This window comes from Mus caroli, unplaced genomic scaffold, assembly GCF_978045245.1.
Source record: "Mus caroli unplaced genomic scaffold, Mus_caroli_1 scaffold_6, whole genome shotgun sequence".
Lineage (NCBI taxonomy): Eukaryota > Metazoa > Chordata > Mammalia > Rodentia > Muridae > Mus > Mus caroli.
The window spans coordinates 25,519,978-25,536,578 of NW_028227261.1; the positions used below are offsets into that span (position 1 = coordinate 25,519,978).

Here is a 16,601-nt window from a genome sequence, read left to right on the forward strand (position 1 = left end):
AGAGGCAGGTGGATTTCTGAGTTCGAGGCCAGCCTGGTCTATAAAGTGAGTTCCAGGACAGCCAGGGCTATACAGAGAAACCCTGTCTCGAAAAACCAAAAAAAAAAAAATTTTTCCTTGAAGTGGGCTACTTCAACTGTATTGGAAGCCATGGTGGGCAGTGGGGGCACAAGCCTTTAATCCCAGCACTTGGGAGGCAGGCGGATTTCAAAGGGCTGGAGAGATAGCTTAGCAAGCAGAGTTAAGCCTGGTCTCCAGGACTACACAGAGAAAGCCTTAGAAAACCAAAGAGAAAAGCCATAGTTAATAGTTATTCTATAAGCAGATGGGTCACATGACATTTAAAAGTACCCTAGCAGTTCTGGCTCAGCAACTAGTGGCTTTAATTAGGAATGATGACCATAGGTTAACAGGCCTTAGCTTCCCATGCCTGCCTGATCCTGGTGTGCTCATCAAAAAAAAAAAAAAAACCTCCAAACCCCATTAATACCTATTGGTTGGCTGGCCAATGGTAGAACGTGACAGTCCTAGAACTCACAATGCAGACCAAGCTGCCACTTAAAATTCAATTACAGAGAGGATACTTTCCAAAAGTCTTTATTGAACCAACTGCATGTTAATTTACAGATTATTCCACTTTTCCAAAATGAGGTTTCTCAATGTAGGCCAGGCTGGCCTTAATCTGTCTGCAGCTCTGATTCCAATGGCTGCCTGGCTATGTACTAGCCAAAAATGTCGGCTAGCTTCCGGATCCTCTTGTAGATTTTTTCTGAAAAGGAAGTGCAAGTCTATGTTAGTTCCACCTTCAGACTCAACCCCCAACTCAGGCTTTCCTAAGAACTGGTCTCAGTCCCATATCCGCATTTCTCATCCATAGATGTCCACTGATAATGGGTTTCATCATGGACCAGTGTCTGATTGTACTCATGCAATGTTCTTCAATGGACAAATACTAACCAACCAGCATGGCAAGCATGCCCCAGGTGTGAACAGCTAACTAGTTCAGTACACAGGCCAGACATAAATTATGGAGGTGGCTTATAGCTGGCTAGCCACTGTGCAAACCTGAATTTCTGCTATACTACTTAGGAAAAGGGTTAACAATCCTTAAACTTACCCAGCAAGTGTAGACCAAATCATGTATAATGGCTGCTTCACAGGTTACATGGCCCTTAAAAAAAAAAAAAAAAAACCATGGAAGTAAGCCAGTATTCAGAAACACTGACCAGTTCTTAAGTTTTCCCACTTCACAAAGCCCAGGCATATATGTCTGAGTCTGGCCTGCTGCTCTACAGCAGACTGCATCGCTGTGAGGCCAGCTTCAGGGTATTCTTCCTCCTTAACGACCACCAAGACCAGTGTCAAGATCCGATGGGAAAGGGAAACCGGAGGGTCAGGCTGTCTTAGCCAGCAAAGTTACCTTGGTGTTAGGAGCCTGACAGGCTGTCTTCTCAGACTCTTCCAAGAAATAAGCTCAAGTGTGACCTGCAGAAGAAATATTTGTTGTGAATACCACAGAACAATAGCCTCACAGGTAGACAGCACTCAACTCCAGGCCTGATATACATATATAGGAAAGATGAGTGGCAGCTGCAGGCACTGTGCTGACCTGGGCTGTCAAAGTCTCTCCATTACTCTGGCATGCAGTTGGAGAACCCATGGCTACAGGCAGCCACAGCCCTTGGAAACATGCCTCAGGTCTCCCCAGGTAATCCAACTAAAGGGACCTTACCAGGCCCTTCTGCTGTGTCCTCGTCTGTTATCTTCTGGTCTCCCTCCTCACAATCTTCATCTCAACAGCTAAGATGAATGGCAACAGAATTAGCCACAATAATCTTGTTCCATATTCCCAGTCCTTACCTTATATGGACTGTGACAGTGACCAAGGCCTTGTTATTTACCAATAGATGATCAATACAAGCCTGAATTGTAAATCAGATTGAGCTCACTCACCTGTCTCCCTCCTATCCCCTCCCCACCCCCCAATAATAATAGCCTCGGGCAGCTACATCAGTTCATTTTGAATAATAAAGATCCCTACATACTCCAGAGAAACAGTAAGGTGTAGCTGTCATTTTCCACAATGTTGCAGATCAGTTACAGTCAACAGAACTGCGACCGTCAAGGAAAATTATTTCTCTGGGCCACTTTTTGACCACAGCAGCTACGTAGAAGCTGCTGCAGCTTCGATAAGGGCCACAGACAGCGATAGCAATTGCTGGACCTCAAACCCACAAGTCACCTGTCTCACCACCGTCTACTGCCTGAAAAGGCAATCCTGTGGGCTCCAATGGCTCCTAGTTTAATACGTGCAGCTTTAGACATTGGGCCAGGTTCCTGCTTATAACCCAAAGCAGTCTCAAATTAATGACCCTACCGCCTACAAACACTTTTTAAGGCGCTGTAGACATCAGGGTAAGCTGTATAAAATGGCGGCTTTTTGCAATCAGAAAGCGTTTCTCGCCGAGGTTGTAGAAGCCTCGCCCAACTCTGCAGGGGCGATTATCCTGACTTTTTTTTTTTAAAAAGCTTTAATACTATGGTTGACATAGGGATCGCCTAGCACGTGGTAGGACCCAAATTCCACCCAACATTGGAGGAGCGAGATTGATCACAGAAAGGTCGCCCGGAGGCAATGGTCACAGGCTTTCCAGTTGGCGTCATCTTAATAAGGTTACTGCACCCCAAGCACGTAATCCACTCAAGGCACAAATGCTCTTACCAGATCCCGTCACCCCCAAGCCTACAACACTCACTGGTCAAAAGGCGCGAGTCGCTGAGTTATCACTGCGCATGCGGCCATCACCCGTGCTTCCATGGACGAGACGGAAAAATCCGGTTCCCTGGTGGCAGGCTCCATATCTCACGAAACATCCGGAGATGCGGACCGAGGGCAGTGAGCTGGTGGGCAGGGAAGATGGGGAGCGGGCAACGTTGGATAGAAGTACAAGGCGCCATACCGAATGCAGAGAAGTGGCACAGATGAAGCGAGAAAGGACGGAGAACGGCCTGCACGAGGCTTATATACTCTCGCGCCCTCCACTGAGTCTGCGTCATCCACCTGACGACGCACGGCGCCTCTGGGAAATGTAGTTCTTAGCACAGCCCGGTTCCTGCTCCTGGTCTGGCCCTGATAGTGGCTTCGACCCAGGCCAGAGTGCTCAACTCAAATCTTTGACCAATTGCCATCCCTATGGATTAACTTCCCGGGCGACTTTGAATTAACACTGATCTTAGAAAGGGTTTTCCACATTTGGATGAGCTTAATAAAGATATTTTGCAAATTAAAAAAAAAAAGAAAAAAGAATGGAGTTTTCGCTCGAAGCATCCCGGAATGGCCTAGGATGCTGGCAGATCTTCTTAAAGGAGGACCCTCAAAAGCCAGGCGTGGTGGGGTACGCATTTAATCCCAGCACTCTGGAGGCAGAGGCAGGCGGATTTCTAGGTTCGAGGCCAGCCTGGTCTACAAAGTGAGGTCCAGCCAGCCAGGACTGTACAGAGAAACCCTGTCTTGAAACCACCACCACCACCACCACCCCTCCCCCCCCCCGGAAAAAAAAATTGAGGCCAGCCAGGGCTACTTAAGGCCCTGTCTCAAAAAAAAAAAAAAAAAAAAAAGGAAAAAAACAGAAAAGGAAAAAACCCTAGATGCCAAGGATCAATTACCTACTCTGTTGTGTGACAAATTTGTAAATTTTGTTCTTTTTTCTTTTCTTTTTAAAGATTTATTTATTTATTTTATGTATATGAGTACACTGAAGAGGGCATTATGTCCAATTACAGGTGGTTATGAACCACCATGTGGTTGCTGGGAATTGAACTCAGGACCTGTGTAAGAGCAGTCAGTGCTCTTAACCACTGAGCCATCTCTCCAGTCCACCTTTTTTTTTTTTTTTTCCTATTTTATTTTCTTTGATAGGGGAATATAGTTTATTTGGCTTATAATTCCAGATTGCAGTCTTTCATGACAGGAAAGTCATGGGGGGAGGGGGGGCTAGCTGGTTGTACCACGTCTACAGTATAAAGTGGAGAGGTGACATTTTCTTTTTTTTTTCTTTTTTTTGGTTTTTCGAGACAGGGTTTCTCTATATAGCCCTGGCTGTCCTGGAACTCACTCTGTAGACCAGGCTGGACTCAAACTCAGAAATTCGCCTGCCTCTGCCTCCCGAGTTCTGGGATTAAAGGCATGCACCACCACACCCAGGGACGTTTCCTTTGTTTTGTTTTTTGTTTTTATTTTACACAGTATTTCACAAGTTTGTCCAGGCAGACCTCAGCCTCTCAAGTAGCTAGAATTACAAGCATCCTGCCAGGTCCAGTTTCTTTCCTTCCCCAATGTTAGGGAGGATGTCATTGGACTTACCACATGCTGCTCCCAAGCTATTCCCCTTAGCTCCTACATACACCTGAAAAAATAGGTTTCCAGGCGGGAGAGATGGCTCAACAGTTAAGAGCACTGACTGCTCTTACACAGGTCCTGAGTTCAGTTCCCAGGAACCACATGGTGGTTCACAACCATCTGCAATGTGTCTGAAGACAACTACAATGTATTCGTAAAATAAATAAATAAATAAATAAATAAATCTTTTAAAAAAGGAAAGAAAGAAAGAAAGAAAGAAAGAAAGAAAGAAAGAAAGGAAGGAAGGAAGGAAAGAAGGAAGGAGAAAAAATAGGTTTCAGGCTGGAGAGGTGTCTTAGAGGTTAAAAGCATTTGCTGCACAAACATGAAGACCACAATTTGGATCCTACCACCCCTTCTCCCCTCCCCCAGCAAGCCGGGAGTGGTAGTTTAGGGAGCTTGTTTTTTGAGACAGGGTTTCACTATACAGACTAGGCTGGCCTTGACCTGCTTCCTCCTCCTGAGTGCTTGGATTAAAGACCTGCACTATACCGCCTTGCCTTGCCTTTTTTTTTTTTTTAAGATTTATTTATTATTATATCTAAGTACACTGTAGCTGTCTTCAGATGCACCAGAAGAGGGTGTCAGATCTCATTACGGATGGTTGTGAGCCACCATGTGGTTGCTGGGATTTGAACTCAGGACCTTCGGAAGAGCAGTCGGTGCTCTTAACCACTGAGCCATCTCTCCAGCCCTCCTTTCTTTTTTAAAAAAAGGATTTATTTATTTATTGTATATATATGAGTACACTGTAGCTGTACAGATGGTTGTGAGCCTTCATGTGGTTGCTGGGAATTGAATTCAGGACTTCTGCTCACTCTGGTCCAAAGATTTATTTATTATATGTAAGTACACTGTAGCTGCCTTCAGACACACCAGACCGGGGCGTCAGATCTCATGACAGATGGTTGTGAGCCGCCATGTGGTTGCTGAGACTTGAACCCAGGACCTTTGGAAGAGCAGTCATTGCTCTTAACTGCTGAGCCATCTCTCCAACCCTTTCCTTGCTTTTGTTTAAGACTTGGTTTCTCATTGGCCTGAAGTTTGCTCATGGAGTAAGAGAGTGTCTAGCGATCGCCTGTCTCCTCCTCCCAGGGCTGAGGTTGCTGCCATGCTCCTGGCTTTATTGCTGGTGTTCTCAGGGTGGCACTCATGTCCTCAGGCCTGTGCCGCAAGCACTTTACCAGCTGAGCTGTTTATCGCTTTAGCCCAAGTATGTGTTTCCCTGTCTTCCTCATTAGAATGGGAGCTCTCCAAGAGCAGGAACACCTCCTCTGTCTGCTCCATGCTCTGTGCGTACTTGTATATAACAGATGGAACAGAACAGATGGTGGCGCACGCCTTTAATCCCAGCACTCTGGAGGCAGAGGCAGGCAGATTTCTGAGTTCAGGGCCAGCCTGATCTACAGAGTGAGTTACAGGACTACACAGAGAAACCCTCTCTCGAAAAAAACCAAACCAAGCCAAAACAGAAAAAAAAAAAAAGATGGAACGGAGCCTGCCATGGTGGCGCACGCCTTTAATCCCAGCACTGGGGCCAAAAAAGCAAAAAGAGATGGAACGAACCAGTGAGAGGGCTCAGCAGCTCATGCATGACTCTGAAAAATTGAGTTCAATGCCCAGAACCCACACAAAAGGTTGGGAGAGCTGACTCCACAGTTGTCCACTGGCCCCACATGATGATTGGGGTAGGGGTGGGGGATGAATGAAACTTGGCTGCAGTTGCATAACCAGTAAGTGGCCCTTGAACCACAACTCAAAATCTCCTGGATGGAAATGTGCAGACCTTTGCTGCTGAGGTTGACAGTTCCGTCTGAGCCACCCCATGAAGATTGGCCTTAGCACATGAAGAAGCAGGGCAGAGGGGAGGGAAACTGCTAGCCCGTTGGGTTACCCACGCCTTATCTATGGCATGGATCAGCTGAACTGTGGGTTCCCGTGTCAGGTGCAGTCAGAGACAGCCACGTGACCCCAGCCCTAGTGGGAGCCTCTGAAACAGAAAATGCAAAGTTCAAAGGATCTGATGCTGACACTGCACACAGCCCACAAGGGCTGACCGAAGTGCGGTGCAACCCGTCTTTGGGGAGGACTCAGTTCCAGCTGTCTCACACCTCTCTGCACTTGCCCAGCTGCCCTGGCTAGGATTATTTACAGGTAGTGCATAAATGGCTTTTGTTTCTTTGTTTAGAATCAGTGAGAAGAGAGAGAGCCATCGAGCTGGCTTATTGGGTAAAGATACTTGATGCCAAGCTTGAAGGCCTAAGTTCAATCCCTGGAATCTACAGGGTAGAAGGAGGACCTACATCTTCAAGTTGTCCTCTGGCCTCCATACATGCATACACATAAGTACATTCAAAAAAAAAAAAAGAAGGAGGAGGGGGAGGAGGAGGGGGAGAGCTGGAGAGAGGGCTCAGCAGTTAAGAGCATTGACTGCTCTTCCAGAGATTCTGAGTTCAATTCCCAGCAACCACATGGTGGCTCACAACCACCTGTAATGGGATCTGATGTCTTCTTCTGGTGTGTCTGAAGACAGCCACAGTGTATTCATATACATAAAATAAATAAATAATTTGTTTAGAAGAAGGAGGAAGAGAGGGAAGAGGAGGGTGGTTAGAAGAACCCTGGGCTGTTCCAGATCTCAGACTGGTCCTGTGAGAAAATTAAATAATAAACAAACCTTGTCTAGAAAGTGAGTTCCAGGGCAGCCAATGTTGTAACACAGAGAAACCCTGCCTCAAATAAAATAAATAAATAAACAAATAAAACTCTGGGTTTGTATAGACTTCCCTGCTGTTGAAGTCTTCCTTAGTGAATGAGCTTGGGCCTGCCATGTAATTTCTCTGAGCTTCAGTTTCTTCCACTGTAGAAGTGAGTGGAGTAACCACCTCCTGGTAAGGTTGAGAACTGCCTTGGCCCATGCTGGGTGGCGGTGACAGAGGCAGGCCAGCCTGGTCTACAGAGCAGTTCCAGGACAGGCAGGGCTACACAAAGAAACCCTGTCTGGAAACAAACAAACAAACACTGCCTGGGACCTGCCAGAACTCCAGCTGTGATTCCTTCCTTCCGCTTCTAGAAGCCAGATCTGAGTGCACACGTGCTGCCTCATGTGAACTTTCATCCAAAGGTAACCCAAGACCCGACCGGATCATCCTGGCTTTCCGACTGTCTCTTTTGAGGCATCAAGGGAGTCAGTCGTGAGGGCTGAGTCCCTGCCACAGAATCACTGTGACTCTAAGAAGCACTGTATGACCTGGGACAAGCCACATGGGACAAGCCACACCTTTGAGCCTTGGACTCCTAAGCCCTAAAATAGTCCACTAAAGGTGAATCTAAGTGGTTTTTGTTTTTTTGTTTTTGTTTTTGTTTTTTTAGACAGGGTTTCTTTGTGTAGCCCTGGCTGTCCTGGAACTCACTCTGTAGACAAGGCTGGTCTCTAACTCAAATATCCACCTGCCTCTGCCTCCCAAATTCGGGGGTTAAAGGCGTGCACCACCACTGCCTGGCTTTCTTTTTTTTAATCGGAGACAAGGTTTCTCTGCATAGCACTGGCTGCCCTGGATGGAACTCTGTAGACCAGGCTGGCCTCCAACTCAGAGATCCTCCTTTCTCTGCCTCACCAGTTGTGGGATTAAAAACTTTTTTTTAATCCTGTGAAGCAAAAGTGGTAATTGTCCCATTTTACAGAGGTAGTGATTTAGGTCTTGCCCAACCAACTACATCCTGGATTGCCTTCCAGGATCAAGTTCTCCAGATCTTGACCCTTCCTGGAGGCTGTACCAGTAACAGACTCATGGGGGAGTGGGGGTGGGGTAGAGGGGCGGAGCCACACAGAAACTGTCGGAGGTCAGCGGGGAGCCAAGATCCCATGGAGGCGGCGGGCTGCAGCTACCAATTTCGGATCGCGCTGCTCGGGGACGCAGGGGTGGGCAAGACATCACTGCTACGGTGTTACGTGACGGGCGCGCAGGGGGCGGCGGAGCCGGATCCCGAACCCACTGTGGGCGTGGAGTTCTACAGCCGCGCGCTGCAGCTACCCGCTGGGCTGCGAGTCAAACTGCAGCTCTGGGACACCGCAGGCCAAGAGTGCTTCAGGTGCGGCGGGAAGTGGGTAATGTCAGTCACTTGGGGGGACCCTTTCTCACAGGTGCCAACTGCAGGGGCTCAAGCAAGGATCCATGGTCCCAACCCTGCCAACCCCTCCCTATTCAGTCATTCATCCTTCAAACTCCACCGAGTGGGCCAAGCCCCCAAACCCAGCTTGCTGTGATTTTTGAACCACATCCCCACCCCCAAAGCCCTTACCCAGCCCTAGAGGAACAGCAGCATAAAGAGAATTGGCACTGAAACTCTGACTTTCCCAGAGATGCAGAGAGCCGGAGCAGACGTGTCAAGGGGGTGGGAAGGAAGACTGGTGTGCAGGCACCGGTGGGAGTTGTAGGACAGGAAGCTGCCTGTGGATCTCGGGGTGGAGGTGGGCGGGCTCTAAGACTGTCTTAAAGCCATTACAACTTTCCCAATTATACACACACTCCCCTCCAGGTGCATCACCAGGTCTTTTTACCGGAACATGGTGGGCGTTCTGTTGGTCTTTGATGTGACGAACAGAGAGTCCTTTGAACACATCCAAGCCTGGCACCAGGAGGTCGTATCCACTCAGGGCCCTGACAAGGTGGTCTTCTTACTGGTTGGCCACAAGTGTGACCTGAGCACCCGATGCGTATCCTCTCAGGAGGCAGAGGAACTTGCTGCCTCCCTGGGCATGGGCTTCATGGAGACCTCAGCCAAAAGCAACTGCAATGTCGACCTGGCCTTTAACACTGTCACTAGCGCCATCGAACAGGCCCTGCAGCAGGGGGACATCAAGCTGGACAAGGACTGGGCGGGTGTCCGGCTCCTCCATAGATCTCCAAACCCTAGATCCTCCAGCAGGAAGCAGGACTCGGGTGCATGCCAATGTTGACTTCAGGAGAGAAAGGGTTAAAGTGGTAACTGCCTCAGACTCTCCAGTGACACAGGAGGACAAAAGACAAAAAAAAAAAAAAAAAAACAAAACAAAAAAAAAAAACCTAATACCAACAGTCTCCTGACATGTCCCTCCCTGCCTTCTAATTCTTGGGATTTTTTTTTTTTTCTTCGTCAGAAATTCAACACAGGGCTAGCTAGCTACAGACAGCCTCAACTCTTTTATATTTTCAGAATAGATCTTGATACATTGCCCAGTCTGGCCTTGAGCTTGTAACCTTCTTGGGTGCTTGAGATTACAGAAGTGTTCCACTAGGCTAGAATCTCTCTGGGTTTTTAGTTATCTGCACAACTCCGTTCTAGAGGAAAATCTAAGATCAGGTATGGGATTTATTGGGACTTGTGGTGGCACACAAATAACTGTAATCCCCAAGCTTGAAAGGCAGAGGCAGGATCCTGAGCTTAAACACATTCTCAGCTCCGTAGACAGTTCAAGGTCAGCCTTGGTTGCTCAGGGGTGAGGGCACTGGCTGCTCTTCCAGTGGACCAGGCTACATGCAAAGACCAATAGAGATAGACCTGCTCACTCAGCGCCTGCCAGCTTTGACAGGTGAATGGTAATACCATGTTTCCAGGCTTCTTTCTTGGCTTCCACATAGTTATTCTGGCAGCGTTTCTGGGCTGGAAGACAGCATCTGTCCACGGCTTTGCTGGCAAGGCAGTGTGGGGAATTCTAGTGGAAATTTTAGAGCTTCCCAGCCCTTAGGGTAGCAGGAGTCTGGCCCTAACACCTGGTGCTTCTCACAGCTCCCAACTCAAGCTCAGTGTCTACAGTTGACTTTCACGGTTGACTGTGAATGAGCAGCAGACTTGTTAGGCAGCATGGAGGTGTCAACAGGGTGTCTGCCGGGAGGCCCATTGCATGATGGACCTCGGGATTCTGCACTGCCTGGAACCTGGCCATCCTTAAGGCAACCGGCATCTGTCTATGAGAATGGTGTTCAAGGCGTAGAACATATTCCTTTCATCTCAGCACTGAGGAGGCAGAGATAGGTGGATCAGCCTGATCTATGTAGTAAGTTTCAGGTTAGCCAGAGCTATGCTACTCAGTAAGATGATATCAAAACAAACAAACAAAAGAGGAGACAGGGAGGGACTGGAGAGATGGTTCAGCAGTTCTGAGCCCTTGTAAATAGTGTAGAGTAGTAGTAATTCAATGCTTAGCATCCACAGTGAGTTACAACCACCCATCACTTCAGTCTAGCCTCCAAGGACACCAGGCTTGTATATGGCACACATACACAGCTGGCAAAACATTCATATAAGAAGTAGTTCAACTAGCTAGGCGTGGTGGCACACGCCTTTAATCCCAGCACTTGGGAGGCAGAGGCAGGTGGATTTCTGAGTTTGAGGCTAGCCTGGTCTACAGAGTGAGTTCCAGGACAGCCAGGACTACATAGAGAAACCCTGTCTCGAATAAACCCCCCCCCCCCCGCCCAAAAAAAAAAAAAAAAGTGGCTCAGGACTGAATGTACTGGCTGCTCTTCCAGTGGACCAGGCTCAATTCCCAGCATCCATACAGCAGCTTACGATAGTCTAACTCCAGTCCCAGGGGATTCATTGAAGGCACTAAGCAGGTAGTGGTCCACAGATACACATGCTGGCAAAACACCCATACACATACAAATAAATGAATTTAAAAATAACAATATTAAAAAAAAAAAAAGCTGGGTGTGGCGGCGCAAGCCTTTAATCCCAGCAATTGGGAGGCAGGTGGATCTCTTTGAGTTTGAGGCCAGCCTGGTCTACAGCGTGAGTTCTAGGACAGCCAGGGCTACACAGAGAAACCCTGACTCAAAAAATCAACAAACCAACCACAAACCACAAATTATTTGAAACCTAGAGAGATTTCTACAGGTGGTTGCAGCCAGTCCAAAGCCTTCATGTTTGTCATGGAAATGGACTTACTTACTTACTTCTTCTGTTCTGTGAAAATAAACATTTATAATATCTTGTGTAATGTATGTTGTGTTTTGAGACAAGGTTTCATGTAGGATAGTCTGGCTTCCGAGTCTATAACCAAGCAGGGTGACCTTGAATTCCTGATCCTCCTGCCTCCACCTCCCATAGTGGTGGGGCTACAGGCATGCCCCACCATGCCTGGTTACTTCATTCACAATGGGATAGGTTATTCAGGTTAACTTGAACCAGTTGTTTCTTGTCATTGTCACTTAGAATGGTTGAGTGGGTAACACTCAGAAGTTGTGACAGGAAGATCAGGAGACATCCCCAAAAGGGTCCTTATGCATGTGCTCTGCCCCCAGACCTAGCAGGGTGGCCTTCCTCCCTCCTGCCTGTCTTCTTCCCATTTCTCTCCCTTCTTGGCCTTATTATCTTCCCCCTCTTCTGCTTCCTCTTGGACAGGATTTTATGTATCAGAGGCTGGTTTCAAACTCAAAAGTATTGATAAAGGTGACCTTGACCTCCCGATGCTCCAACCACAAGCTCCCAACTGCTGGGATTATAGGTGATCAAACCCAAGGCCTGAAGGCAAGCGCTCTACCAGCCGAGCTACATTCCTGGTTCTGTTTCTATTTAAGGTAAAAGCTTTCTATGTAGCCTTGGAAGGGAACTCATGGCAATCCTCCTGCCTCTGTCTCCTGTGTGCTGAGGCTATAGATACATGCCATCATACCTGGCTATTGAGGCCTTGTCTTTTCTAACTCCATTAAGGCCTTATTTCAGTTTTTCACTCCTTTTCCTGGCCTACCTCGTATAGGTACAGGCTTCTTCATGATGGCTTCCTGGTCCTAGGTGGGCCAGACACACTTCTTCTTTTTTTTTTTTTTTTTTTTGGGGGGGGGGACAGGGTTTCTCTGTGTAGCCCTGGCTGTCCTGGAACTCACTCTGTAGACCAGGCTGGCCTCGAACTCAGAAATTCACCTGCTTCTGCCTCCCGAGTGCTGGGATTAAAGGCGTGTGCCACCACGCCCGGCTTTTTTGTTTGTTTGTTTTTTATTTTTTTGCTTCTTCTTCTTATTATTATTATTATAGAAAGCCCTCCCAAGCCTCCCTCCAACCCCCTGATATTTAGTGAGTTCTTCCTCAGAAGGTTCCCTCAAGGGTTTATCTTTGGTCCAAATAACTACAGCAATATCCCAGATAGCCCTTTCTGTCTGTTTCTAACTCCAGTCTACACCCTGCACCCAGCAATGCTTTTTTTTTTTGGGGGGGGGTCACTATAGGCATACCTGCCTTCACCCAAAACTTCCTGGCCTCTGACTATCTGCACAGATCCCTGCTCTACAAGTCAATCTTTTTATTTGGTTGTCTGGTTTTTGAGACAGGGTCTCTCTACATAGCCCTAGATATCCTGGAACTTACCATGTAGACCAGGTTAGCCTTGAACTCACAGAGAGAAAAGGCATGTGCCAATACAACCAGCCAACATGCCAGTTTTTTTTTTTTTTTTTTTTTTTTTTTGAGACAGGGTTTCTCTGTATAGCACTGGCTGTTCCGGAACTCACTTTGTAGACCAGGCTGGCCTCGAACTCAGAAATCCCCCTGCCTCTGCCTCCCAAGTGCTGGGATCAAGGCTTGCGCCACCACACCTGGCCATGCCAGTCTTTTTAAAAAATACATTTCTTGGGGCTGGTGAGATGGCTCAGTGGGTAAGAGCACCCGACTGCTCTTCCAAAGGTCCAGAGTTCAAATCCCAGCAACCACATGGTGGCTCACAACCATCTGTAACGAGATCTGACTCCCTCTTCTGGAGCGTGTGAAGACAGCTACAGTGTACTTACATATAATAATAAATAAATCTTTTAAAAAAAATACATTTCTTTTCCTGTGAGGTAGGTTTTCTCTGTATAACAGCCCTAGCTAACCTGAACTCCCTTTGTAGACCAGGTTGGCCTTAAACTTACCTGCTTCAACCTCCCCAGTGCTGGGATTAAAGGCATGTACTGCCACACTGGCTTTTTATCTATCTATCTATCTATCTATCTATCTATCTATCTATCTATCTATCTATCTATCTATCTTTGAGTCAAGGTCTCATTATGTAGCCATGGATGGCCTTGAGCTTGCTATGTAAACCAAGCTGGTCTTGAACTCACAGAGATTTACCTGCCTCTGCCTCCCGAGTGCTAGCATTAAGTACATATGCACCATGTCTCTACTTATTTATTTATGTGGGAATGTCTGCATGTCTGTCTGTGGATCATGAGCATGTAGTGCCAAGGAGGTCTAGAGAGGGCATCAGATGCCCTGGGACTGTAACTGTAGAGTTGTGAACTCCCATGTGAGAGCTAAGCATCAAATCAGGGTCTTCAGGCCATCTTTCCAGTCCCTATGTGACAATGATGAGTATCAGAATTCTTTCTTGGATTCATTTTGGGGCGGGGCACAGAGGAGGGAGTCCAAGTTTTGTTCAACAACTTAAACAGACAAGCTGGCATAGTGATATATATCTGTAATTTCAGCCACTCAGTAGACTGAGGGAGGAAGATCATGAATTTAAGGCCAGCTCGAGAGAGTCTCTCAGTCGGTCTCTCCACCCCTTCTCTCTGTCTCTCTGTCTCTGTCTGTCTCTTTCTGTCTCTCTGAGATAATGTTTCTCAGGATTTCTCTATGTAAACCAAGCTGGCCTCAAATTCAGAGATTCACCTGCCTCTGCCTCCCAAATGCTGGCATCAGAAGTGTGTGCTGCCGCAGCCACTACCTGGCTGAGACTTTCTCAAAAGCCCTGTGTTAGCCGGGCAGTGGTGGCGCATGCCTTTAATCCCAGCACTTGGGAGGCAGAGGCAGGTGAATTTCTGAGTTCGAGCCCAGCCTGGTCTACGGAGTGAGTTCCAGGACAGCCAGGGCTACACAAGAGAAACCCTGTCTCAAAAAAACAAACAAACAAAACAACAACAACAAAAACCTAGATCATATTCATTTTAGTTCCTGGGCAAGTAATTTGCCATTAGCAGCTATGAGCAAGCAGCCAGTCCCACATTTAATATAGTCTTCACTAATATAGGTGATTCTTCACCCAGTATTTTTGGTGAAGTATTCCAAATATGTTTTAAATTTTATTTATTTAGGCCAAGCATCTTGGCACATTCCTTTAATTCTAGCATTCAGGAGGCAGAGGCAGGTGAGATCTCTGCAAATTCAAGCGAGCCTGGTCTAAAGAGCAAGTTCCAGGACAGTCAAGAGTTGAACAGTGAGACCCAGTCTCAACAAACAAAAACAAAATCATTTACTTGGGACTGGAGAGATGACCTGCTTTTCCAGAGGACCCAAATTCAATCCCTAGCTCCCAGCTAGCAGCTCACAGGCATATGGAACCAGAGTTAGCTCTGGTTCCAGGGAATCTGACGCCCTCTTCTGTCCTCCATGGATACTGCGTGACATACATCCAGGCAAAAGGCCCATCCATGTACAGTTTGAAAAACATTTATATTATTGTCTGCCTGCCTCTCTCCCTCCATCTTTACAGGACTTCTAGGGATTGAATTTAGGTTGACAGGTTTTCACAGCAAACCCTTTCCCCACTGAACCCCAGCTGGGTCAGGCTTCAAATACCTTTTGGGAAACCCCTTGCTGCTTCCTTCAGGACCCCCAGCCTCTTGCTAGCTTTAGTCCTGGGGAAATGCTTGACACTGACATATGCAATCCCTTGCAGAGCAGAGTCTGCTCCCTGCCCTCATCCCTTCAAGTGCATTATTTCTTCCTGATGTCTGCTCAGTCTAGGCAGGGCACCAAGGATAGAACAATTCCACCCAAGTCTATCTTGGTGAACCAATGAGTTTATTTGGCTTACAGGACATGGGTGACCACCAAACAGCTGCATCACTGAGAAGTCCTACCTTAGTATTGGTGGCAGCCTCCCCCAAACAGCAGAGATGGAGTTCTCTCTTTGGCTGGCCTTCCAGCACTGCCCAGGACCACATGTGGCTGGAGTGGACTAGCAGGCAGCTTGTGAGGAGGCAGGCTAGAATGCTCAGTGAGGGTCCACTGACCCCTCTCACCCCCTCCCTTCTATGAGAGAATGCTGGCAGACCTGATCTTAAGGACACTTGCAGGTAGTCACTCACAGCTGCTCTGAGTGGGATGGTGACAGCCTGCAAGGTTGGCAGTACACAGCTGTCATCCCAGCACTTGGGCGTGGAGACAGCTGGATCTTAGACACATAACAAATTCAACATCAAAAGAACTGAAACGGGGCTGGTGAGATGGCTCAGTTGGTAAGAGCACCCGAATGCTCTTCCGAAGGTCCGGAGTTCAAATCCCAGCAACCACATGGTGGCTCACAACCATCCGCAATGAGATCTGGCGCCCTCTTCTGGTGAGTCTGAAGACAGCTACAGTGTACTTACATATAATAAATAAATCTAAAAAAAAAAAAAAAAAAAGAACTGAAACAAGGCTGGTGGTGTGCTAGTCAATATTCAGCCTGCTATTCCTTGCAGTGTATTCAATAAATCTGTTTACCTCAAGACAACGACAACTAAACAATCAAGATGGTAACTAGGGCTTGGGAGATAGCTAGATGCTTATCCTAAAAGCACAAGGACCTGAGTTTGATGCCCAGAACCTACATAGAGATGCTGGACGTGGTGGTACACACTTATAATCCCAGTGGTGAGGACGTGAGGACGTGTAGACAGGAGAATCCTTGGATAGCCAGTCTACCCTAATTGGTAGGTTCGAGTCCATGGAGAGACCCAGGCCCAAAGTAGGGAGATGACCTTCCTAAGGACCACACCTGAGGTTTCTCTTTGGCTTCCACATATACAAGTGAATATGCCTCTGTGAATATCACACACACACACACACACACACACACACACACACGTTCTGCAGACAGGCAGAACAGGCCGTATCATCCTGTCTAATGCAATCTTTCCCACGTCTCAACAGTTAAGACATGGCTCAGCTGGGCGGTGGTGGCACACACCTGCAGTCCCAGCACTCGAGAGGCAGAGCAGGCAGATCTCTGAGTTCCAGGCCAACGTGATCTACAGAGTGAGTTCTAGGATAGCCAGAGCTACACAGAGAAACCCTGCCTTGAAAAACCAAAGATACTGTTCAAGTGAATTGGGTGGGAAGCCAAGAACATAGCTCACCAACATAGCTCACCAAACCAAGGGCTCCAATGCCTGAGATGTTAGAATGAAGCCACACACTGAATCTGAGGACTGTCCACCTCTTTCTTCCTTTTATTATGGCTTCTGCCTACTGAAGGAAT

The 16,601-nt window shown here is 47.4% G+C and overlaps 1 protein-coding gene, 1 long non-coding RNA gene and 4 other non-coding genes across 6 annotated transcripts; 1 reads left to right on the forward strand and 5 right to left on the reverse strand.

Moving 5' to 3' along the window:
* Positions 1 to 6: 6 nt before the first annotated feature.
* Positions 7 to 3,027, reverse strand: LOC110293024 (uncharacterized). The gene is made up of 5 exons (XR_002377770.3): positions 2,757 to 3,027; positions 1,733 to 1,800; positions 1,421 to 1,485; positions 1,118 to 1,171; positions 7 to 769 (listed from the first exon to the last, which is right to left on the reverse strand). It is a non-coding gene; the product is annotated as an uncharacterized LOC110293024 (long non-coding RNA).
* On the reverse strand, positions 839 to 912 carry LOC115031043 (small nucleolar RNA SNORD99). The gene has a single exon (XR_003836621.1). It is a non-coding gene; the product is annotated as a small nucleolar RNA SNORD99 (small nucleolar RNA).
* LOC115030971 (small nucleolar RNA SNORA61) lies at positions 1,265 to 1,394 on the reverse strand. Its single transcript, XR_003836565.1, has one exon. It is a non-coding gene; the product is annotated as a small nucleolar RNA SNORA61 (small nucleolar RNA).
* On the reverse strand, positions 1,567 to 1,695 carry LOC115030969 (small nucleolar RNA SNORA44). Its single transcript, XR_003836563.1, has one exon. It is a non-coding gene; the product is annotated as a small nucleolar RNA SNORA44 (small nucleolar RNA).
* On the reverse strand, positions 2,067 to 2,201 carry LOC115030961 (small nucleolar RNA SNORA16B/SNORA16A family). The gene has a single exon (XR_003836555.1). It is a non-coding gene; the product is annotated as a small nucleolar RNA SNORA16B/SNORA16A family (small nucleolar RNA).
* Positions 3,028 to 8,231: 5,204 nt separating the features above from the next.
* Positions 8,232 to 10,837, forward strand: Rab42 (RAB42, member RAS oncogene family). The gene is made up of 2 exons (XM_021161244.2): positions 8,232 to 8,491; positions 8,939 to 10,837. Exons 1-2 carry the CDS (start codon positions 8,265 to 8,267, stop codon positions 9,357 to 9,359), a joined length of 648 nt encoding a protein of 215 aa, XP_021016903.2. The 5' UTR covers positions 8,232 to 8,264; the 3' UTR covers positions 9,360 to 10,837.
* Positions 10,838 to 16,601: the final 5,764 nt, after the last annotated feature.